The sequence below is a fragment of the Hydractinia symbiolongicarpus genome, chromosome 1, assembly GCF_029227915.1.
Source record: "Hydractinia symbiolongicarpus strain clone_291-10 chromosome 1, HSymV2.1, whole genome shotgun sequence".
NCBI lineage: Eukaryota > Metazoa > Cnidaria > Hydrozoa > Anthoathecata > Hydractiniidae > Hydractinia > Hydractinia symbiolongicarpus.
In genome coordinates, this window is record NC_079875.1 from 31,822,899 (window position 1) to 31,832,789 (window position 9,891).

Here is a 9,891-nt window from a genome sequence, read left to right on the forward strand (position 1 = left end):
AGGCCAAATAACTTGGAAACGAGGTGGTGACGTCAATGATTTTTCACCGCGTGGGTGACTAGGGACCACCCGGGACCAGTTTGGGTAAGTTTCCCAAACCTGGGTCCCCGAATCCGTTTCGGAATGAACAGGTTGATGACGTCATCACAAAACCTACAAACCCCAATATCTCTGCAACCGTTTGTCAAAACTCCATCTTCCTATACATTTTCTTGATCAGTATTTCAAGATCTATACGATGAATACAACGGGTGTACGAATTTGTGAAAAAATTTTTTGGAACTTTTGGTAGGGACTTTGCTGACGTCAGCAAAATTTTTAAACCCTTATATCTCCTTAGGCATTTGTCAAAAACACACGATACTATACATTATTTTTATTAGCGTTTTAACCTCTACACATTGCAGACAACAAATGACTAAATTTCACCAATTTTCCTTTTTGTATATGCACTGCTGACGTCAGCAAAAAATCTAAAGCAACCTATTTTTCCATTGTTCTTCTGCCTTAGTTGATTTTTTCACGGGCTTTATCGACTAGTCTATATAATAATACACCAGTTCTGTCTGTCTGTTACTTTTGCAAAGTGGATTATATTCTTTACAATTTTCTTTAGAAAATTCTATAAAACACAGTTTATAAAATTGTTTTGTAGCTAATTTACCAAACTTTAACGTTAAAATAGTATTGACGTCAAAGGAAAGTTAATTAAGATTAGTGAAGCCATTACAGTGCACCTAAAACTTTGAGGCCAAATAACTGGGAAACGAGGTGGTGACGTCGATGATTTTTCAAGGCGTAGGTAACTAGGGAGCACCTAGGACCAATTTGGGTAATTTTCCAAAACCTGGTTTCCCAATCCCTTTCGGAATGGACGGGTTGATGACGTCATCAAAAACCTTTAAAAACCAATATCTCTGCAACCGTTTGTCAAAAGTTCATGAACCTATACATTTTCTTGATCATCGTTTCAAGGTCTACACGATGAAGGTAACAGGGATATGAATTTCTGATCTTTCTTTCGCGTATTAACGGTTCATTGCTGATGTCAGCAAAATTTTTAAACCCTTATATGTCCTTAGTCGTTCGTAGAAAAGATGTGATCCTATACATTATTTTGATCAGCGTTTCAACCTCTACACCTTACAGTCAACGAATGAACTAAATTTTGCGGAATTTTTTTTGGATTTGCAATGCCGACCTCATCAAAACGTCTTAAACAACCAACTTTTTCTATGTCCTATTGCCTAAGTGGATTTTTCCACGGGTATTTATCGACTAGTTTATATAATAATATGCCAGTTCCGTGTCTCTGTGACAGGCAAAGTTGATATGCTTACTTTGCTTAAATGTCGCCGAAAAAATCATTTTTTATTTTTATCACGTGATTATAAAACGCAACAAACAAACGCAAACGCAAACTCAACATCAAACTTAGACATGTGATATGATCTGGCTGTAGTCGGTTGAAATATGAATATTCTACCACATACTCCCCTGGCAGAATAATCAGCTCAACTGATTTGAGTAAGGTAAAGGCGCTGCGACTCTCACCCTCGTAGAATTTTGACCAAATATTTCCATAGTCCACAACAGAAGTTACGTTAACCACATGTCATGGTTAAGTGAGAATAACCATAAGATAAGGAGCTGCTTAAAAATTAAGAAAAAATAATGGTGCGTAAAACGTTCGTGAAAAAATTTATTAGAGTTAAGGTATGAGAAATTATAAATTTTGAAAAGAAAAATCAGATTCGTTTCCATCATCGATAGTTGTTCACTCTAGGTTATATGACAAAGTGAAAGTTATTGATTTCCGTCACGTCAGGCGGAATCTTTAACATCGTCTGATTATATATATAAATGGGGTCAGTGCTGAATGCCTCGAAGTTGATGATATCCAGGCTACTGGACGTCTTTCGTTCCAGAACGTTTCTTGCTGATGTGACCACCAGTCGTAAAGTTATACTTTGATACAAATAATTTTTAGCGATTGAAAACGTCGATGTTATGTTTATTTTTAGCTCTGTTTATATACAGTGTACCCAGGTATAAATTAGCTAGAATTATGAGCGAGTAAAACTAGGAGAAACGATGCCACCAAAACATAGTACCTCAATTTTGATTCAATTTGGTTTAATGGCCCAAGCTTTCTTTGGCAGCCGAGACATGTTTGGAAACAACCTGATGTTGCTGCATAAATATCGGAAGATGATCCGGAAGTTAAGAAATCTGTGCATGTTAACATGGATACCATCCAGGATGACGTGTTCTCAAGAATTGAAAACCGCTTATCAAGCTGGAAAAAGCAAAAAGAGTAGTAGTGTATGTTTTTAAATACATCTTTATATTACGATATCGTATTGAGCAAAGAAGACAAGAACAATCATTAAAAGTTGATCATCCACATCTTAGTGTCGACATGATGGAACATGCAGCATCTAAAATTATCAGTCTACTGCAAGAAAAATATTTTGCATCAGAAATCGATTCTCTGGGAAGGAAATTAAATTTAATCTCATCCAGCAGCATATATAAGTTAAACCCATTTGTTGATTCTCATGGAATATTACGTGTCGGTGGAAGGCTAAGAAACGCAAATTTTGACGAAAACGTAATTCATCTTATCCTGCTGCCAAAAAATTCGAAGATAACAGAACTAATTGTTCGTTGGTGTCATGAAAAAGTAGTGGAAGAGGAATGACCTTAAAGTAACTTCGTGCGAATGTATTTTGGGTAATAGACGCCAACACAGATATTCCAGGCCTTTGACTGTTGAAACACTCAATGAAGAGCAAGGTGATAATGCCACCCCCTGGATCATTCTCACGACCTGATCTATATAGTCGCAAACAGTGGAGAAGAGTCCAATACTTAGCGAACGAATTTTGGGACAGATGGAGAAACTTAGTAAAAATGTAAATTGGAGAATGACTAAAACGCGTAAAAGTCAAATATTTTTATTTTCGATACAAAGATAGTGGGGACAATTTTAACTCGAAAAATAACTTTCTGCGAAAATTATGAGAACAAACCATTTGCGACAATATGCAAAATTAATTCCCTTTGGATTGAATTTGAACTTCAGCGGTTTGTGTCCTCCACAACAGTTCAGAAAACCGAATTACAAATTATCAAAAGGAACATGGGAACTATTTATGTCATTCTTGCATAACAGTCCCTGCAACTGATTATTACAGTATTTTGTACAATATACTTTACTACACTTTTCTGTAAAAATTAACTTTGTTCAGGAAAGCATTACTTTAACATCATCGAAATTGTATCGAGCATAAAATATGAAAATGATTATTTTGTAATTTTTAACTACAACGTTAAATTTAGATTGGCTATATTTTTTCGCGGGTTTAGTAGCTCGGCTGCTGCCAGCCACAAAGAGACCAGTCCAAGGGTTAGGCAGAAGCAAGCTTTTTACTTTATCGCGAGCTAAAGTTTTACAGCTACTTCATAACACCAGCAAAGCATTGTTTTCACATCGTGGAAATTGTATCAAACGCAAAACAAAAATAATTTTTTTTAGATTTTAAATAATGAATGAAAGGTTAGCTAGTTAATTCAATCTGATATTCTTAAACCATAACGGTATAACAGTGTCAAGTTTCGAAGGCTTACTTAAAACGCTAGCACAGCGATAGGTTTATGATTGCCAAAGTGTGACAGTCTATACTTTAATAAGGGATTTACAGCAGAAAATTGTTTAATTCTATGGGAAGGGGAGGAGAAGGGAGACCTTTTACCAAGTTAAGAACCCATCTAAATCAAATATTTCCACACACGCAGTTAGCTTATTTTTTAAAGTAAATGCACAAAATTTCGAGGAAATTTTTGTCTCGGTTCGCAGGATGGAATATTTTTCACCGGTTGTTGACGAATTTGCTAATTTTAACAGTCCTTTAGTCTCTTTTGTTAACGCCGATTTGTAGATAATATAAATTATGACTGTTTTCCACTTTTTTTAAAGAATTCTTAGTTACCTATTTAGTCCAAGCATGAAACGTGCGCTTGTTCTGTTGCTTAATTTTTCATTAGATCGCGCAGGATAAAAAGAACTGATTTCTGTCGCACATAGTACAGTAGATTTAGCTGGAGTAACTGAGACTAAATTATCTAGTCAACCCTAAGTATTCTTTGAATTTCACAATTTGGGTTAAGCCTCCACTCTTTTTAACTTCAAAGGGAATTTTTCTAAAAATGTGTAGAGCGTGTATAAATAAAAATTGTCACTTCATACACCGTAGTCTTTTCTACAATTTCGCGCCATTTTGTATATTAAGTTACGGTTAATAATTAATTTTAGAATAAAAAGTTGTGAGCAAATTTTCTTGGTTCATTAATTTTAAATAATTGAAAGTTTTATTCCGTCATTATTTGATACACTTTATTAACTTTATATGCGTGCAGAGATTAGCGATCAATCTCTGTGCAATCAATTTCATTTAGAAGGCGGTAACAGTTGTACAGTGCACCATTTTAACACTGAGTAAAACTGATCGTATTTATTTGGAAGAGCATAAGTAAGGAAGCTGAAAAATTTAAAGAAATAAGTACAAACGTAAGCAACAACAAGCACATTTCTTCCAAAAACAAAGCAATTGACATTTAATGTTAATTTCATGTGATGTTGCACATTGCACGAATTTTTAGCCGCTGAGTTTAAAACTGAAGTATTTCAACAGTTCTATTTTCTGAAAACCGTTAAAGAAAGTACATCGAGCCTCATCTAAAACTTAGATGTTGTTATCAGAACGGTTGAAAATATATTTGCGCGATTTTTTATGATGAACACTTCACAAACAAGTAGATTTCTTCGAAAAAACAAAGCTATTGATCACGTTTAAGTTTTTTGACATTAAATTAGACGCTCGCAAGGTAAACGGCTAACAAATCCTTGGGAAAAGGTTCAATCCGAGCAACAATATCGAGCTTAAAAAATCACGACGAGGTTATCTAGGACGGCGATTGTGTGACTTTTCCGTTAGTTTGCATGCTCTTGCTGTGCTTTCTCTTTCGTTGTGTTTCTTCTTACCCTAAGTATCCAGTACTCTCGAGGGACGGTGCAGAGTACATTTGTTCCTTAAAAACAATAGTCCGCGTTTCGAAAAAATATTTTCCCGTTTAAATGTGACAAAAGTAGAAATAAATAATATTAAGTAACATTAAGAGTTTCTAACAAATTTCGCATAACTTGGAGATATAGTTCCAGCAATTTAACGCCCATTGTACGGCTATTGGTGTTGCTGAAGACTTATATCCATGCTGAAGATAAGAGAAGTTTTACGTTGTTATGCTGCTTAACAGATTCAGCGTTTACCGAAGTTGCACGTTTTTCAACAGCTACCCCAAGGGTAACTTTAGCTCAAGTTGCGATCACTCGGTTTAGTGGCGAAGATTACCGTGGGACTTTGCCAAAGCTATAAATATTAATGTGTTTGTCAATGAACTGACTACAAAGGCGAAAGATTTGTAATTAACAGGAAATAAATCTTTAGAAACATTACCGGCATTTTTAGTTATCAACCGTCAACGTGTGCAGCTGGAAGATTTAAAACGAAAAACGAAGTAAGAATGGAATTCTTAAAGAGAAGCCTGTACTCAATCGTATGATTACATCTGCGCCTTTATATTTATTTAATTAATTTATTAGCAAGGGAATTGTCAATAACTTTATAAACTTGTTTAAACAGAAAATTTTTGTAATGATGTGATCATGGCTCTTGAAGAATAAGAAATATAAGAATAAAATAAGAATAAAATGGAATATGTTAAGAAAATAATGTTGTTATTTTTTCTCAATGTTTGTTACATAAGAATCGACAAGTTAAAAAATGATGCAACGTGTTCGAGAGAGACTCGATGTCCCAAATCGTGAAGAAAAAGGCTGGACATTCAGAAAATCATTTAATTAAATTTAACACACATGTAATGAGAAAGGACATAATTTCTAAATATTACACGTGTATACTAACCTTTACTTTTTCGATGGTCAATCGATGGTTTAAATACAGAAGTGAACATGCAACCTGCACAACGAACATTGTTATCACTAAAAATCGCCCACTAACCCGTCGAAATTTTATATGAAAGATAATCACAATTTGTTTCTCATGACTCGTGAATCCTTTGACACGTCAAAACCGCTGTTACACGACGCTAAGAAATCCGTCACCGGCATTAATGGTTCTTCATCTCTAATTCGCTTTGCTTAAACGAAATTAACCTTATTTATTTTCCCGTAGCCAGACCTGACAGAATAAAAACAAGTTGTTTGAGAAGAGGAGTTGTCTTAGCTTGTACTTAAAAGTAGGGGTTATTGGTCGTATTACTTATCGTATTAAAACCTTCTAACTTAGAAACTAAGAATTTAGAGTAACTGCTCTGAAAATAAATTCCTCCGAACTCTCGTCCTTTAACTTTGTAAGTTCTAAGTACACTTTTAGATTTTTGACTGGACATAATTCGTTTCCAGTCTTAATAATAAAAATCCAATTTCCTTCTCTGTAAACGTCGGTTTTGCATTTTTCTATGAACAGTTTCATGTCAGGTTCACAAATTGATATATCACAACGTCTAAGACTGGCTATATCGGAAAATCACATAAATCCTGCATAGCCAATTAAGCATATTGCTAATGTCCTCATATTGTAAATGTTTTTTCTCTGCGAAAGTTTTGTGTGCAATAAATAAATGTTCAAATGTAATATGTTGTTTTCTATTTTTCTTGGTCGAAAGAATTCGTTTAGAAGCCTCAAGCATTTCAGTAACAATAGGATTTTCACATGGATTTTTGTATCCTCCGAGAAGATGAAAAAACTTTATAGCATAATAAGCACCTTCGATTTTTGACAAAGACCAACCGGACTGAACTCCGCTTAAATATAAACAACGCAATAGTGGCTGGTTTGGCTGGCGTAATTGACACTTTAAAAGAATTACACCAGCGTTCCCAAATGTTGAACGACGATTGATATTTCCTCAGGGTATTTTCCTCTCTACAAAATGACATATATGTTGGCAGCTCAGTAGCCAAATGTTGTAAAGATTCATTCTCAATTTCAATTTTCAAGTGTTTTGTGATAAAGTCTGAAAGGGAGAAAGTTATGACAATTTGATTCTACTTGAACTTTCAGAGTATAGTATTGTGCTCTTAATCAAAGTCCCAGTGGACCAGTACTCATACCCTGTGGTCCCAGCGGACGCATTTTGCCCTGTGGCATTTTTAGCTGAAATCTAAATTGACAGCTAGTATTGGCGAAACGAATTTCTCGCTGCCAATGAAACACTTCTTATTTTTTCCCTGTGTTACACATACTTTTGGGTCACCAAAAACCTTTCTGTCTGTGTTTGCGGTTTTGTTTTCTGAAAACAGGAGCGGCCAGAAATAAGCAGAAGGCCAATAAGGTATCACAATTACGCCTTTACATTTCGAAGTTTCCATGTGTTTTAACACTTTTCCTACAAGACTTGTTGGAGGTACTATGTAGTTGTTTTCGCCTTTCCAATCGTAATTTAGCGCATTTACTCCTTATGTATTGGGACAATAAAATTTTGAATAAAACCGACATATCTTTTTGTTGTCGTTGTCAGCAAATCTGTCAACAGTAAAAGGACCCCACAGTTGGTTCAAATTATTATAAAGCTCTTCTTTTACTTGCCAGTCATCGTGATCTATCATACAACTAAGAGTGTCAGCAAATCTTAAATGTTCCCTTGGAACCCAGTTTACCGTTAGGTCAACTCAATTTTTCCTACATATATAAAATATATTTTCAGCAATAATTTGAAGATCATTTTTTCGGCTTCCCACGTTTACAATTTTTGACACTGCAAAATTATCCGTTTTCCATAGGATTTTCTGTTTTATCAAAATGCTTTTTAAAGACTCCAGTGAGTATTCTATAGTTTTTAATTCCCTCCAAGCGGAGCTTTTTTCTTGTTCTTCTTGCAGAAACTGTCTAAATGCAATTCCCTGTTGATTTTCATGCATCGCATGCGCTGCCATCCCAGTGGAGCTAGCATCGGAATTTACAACAATCGTTTTTGTAGAATTATCGTACAGTTTGCTTATGTTATATTTTGACAGATTTTAACTGCTGTTTAGGATCCCACACTGATTTTTCTGCATTTTCCACAAAACCCGACAGTTGTAAAGTTTTTTGAACAAACAGGGCATCTTGTTTTGCTTTTTTATAATTTTTATCAGTGCCAAAACCATCGTCAATAAATATCGCAATTTTGATCATATTTTCTCTACAATATCTTATAAAAACTCTCATTGTTTTTGTACAAATAAACGGGGCCGGAGAAAGCCCAAACGGTAATACTGTAAAAACAAAGTATCTTTCCTTTCCACCTATGACCCATGAAAACCCCAAGAAATTCTGATGTTCTTCTGAAATATCAATGTGATGGTAGCCCTGCTTTATATCGAACTTAAACATGTACCCTTGTGCAGTTAGAAATTCCCTTACCACCTTCCAATCCTCAAACTTAACTTTTTCTTTGTAAATGTGCTGGTTTAAATACCTTAAATCGAGAATTAGTCTACTTTTTCCTCCTTTGGTACTGACTGAAAGGGGATTTACAACATGTGGTGCAGAAGACACTACCTTAATTAGACCTGTATCAAGAAGCTCTTGTACCGCTTCATTGACGAATTCCAAACTTGTTATAGCAGATTGATTATTAGAAAAAGTTTGTTTTTGTGGTGCCGTGAAAAAGGGAATAGTATAGCCTTCCTTGATAATTTTGAGAATAGTCGTATTACAGCTGATGGTTTGCCAATATTTTAAGTTTTTCTTGAGCCTACCCTTAACTCTAGTTCCAGCCGTCTTTTTATATACACAAAATTCGTACGTTTCCTCATCTCTTACATTGTTATCAAAATTTAAACACTTATCTATTGTCTTTTTTTTAGACTTGCTTATGGCCGATAACGTTTGGGCAGTCTTTTCTCCAGTGTCCAGTCTTGCCACAACCGAAGCACATTGATCTTGCACTTTGGAATCTGTACGCTGATTGGGAAAAACATGATGTGTTATGGTTGCCGATACTCCCAGACGGTTGAGATGGTTCTCTTGAAAATGCAAATCTTTGTGATTGGAAATGGTTTGGCATAGGTGGCGACGAGGACATTAGTTGGGTGTGCATAGGGCTGAAACGTGGAGGGTAGAAGGACTTTGGCTTTACCTTTGCTTTCTTTTTTTGCCAGTGCTTTTGACTCAGCCGATTTTATCCGTTTTTCGTCATCTGAATCTCTTGCTGATTCATCAGATAAGTACTCTTTTACAGTGGCCCATCCTGCTGGTGATCTATCCGCCATTTTTATTAGCTTGTTTTGCTTCGTGATTTCGAGTTTTATTCCTGCTAAATGTTTTGTTGATCTTGATACAGAACCTTCTTTGATAAGGTCGATAACATCTTCCAAATCTTCCGCTAATTTTTGGTTAAATTCGAATTGGATTTGATTACCTTTAAACTTAAATTGTTTCGACGATTCTGGTTTAGCTGAAATCTTCATGTTGTTCGGTATACTGTGTTGTTGCAGTTTTGTTTCGAATTATTGTTTCTGTTCAATAAACGTTTTGTCCAGGTAGCTTCTGATTAGGTCAAATTGTTCCATTCCGTTTACGTTTGTGGGGCAGATTGGCTGTTGATAACAGGTTCTTCCATGTTATTATTAGAAGTTTCGTCCATTTTTAATGCAATTGCGTGACCTAGAATACTTGAAAGCTAATCGACGTGTGATTGAATTTTCTGAAAATCCGCCCTTTTGCTTAAAATCACGTGACAACGTGATACCGAGGTTATTACTGTAAGGCCTGCTGAAAATAAGTTCTATTATAGCCCTAAAATTGATAAACGACGCATTTC

The 9,891-nt window shown here is 35.3% G+C and overlaps 1 protein-coding gene across 1 annotated transcript; it reads right to left on the reverse strand.

Moving 5' to 3' along the window:
* Nucleotides 1-8,087: 8,087 nt before the first annotated feature.
* On the reverse strand, nt 8,088-9,538 carry LOC130630246 (uncharacterized). The gene is made up of 2 exons (XM_057443668.1): nt 9,080-9,538; nt 8,088-9,032 (listed from the first exon to the last, which is right to left on the reverse strand). The coding sequence occupies exons 1-2, from the start codon at nt 9,536-9,538 to the stop codon at nt 8,088-8,090; spliced, it is 1,404 nt and encodes a 467-aa protein (XP_057299651.1).
* Nucleotides 9,539-9,891: the final 353 nt, after the last annotated feature.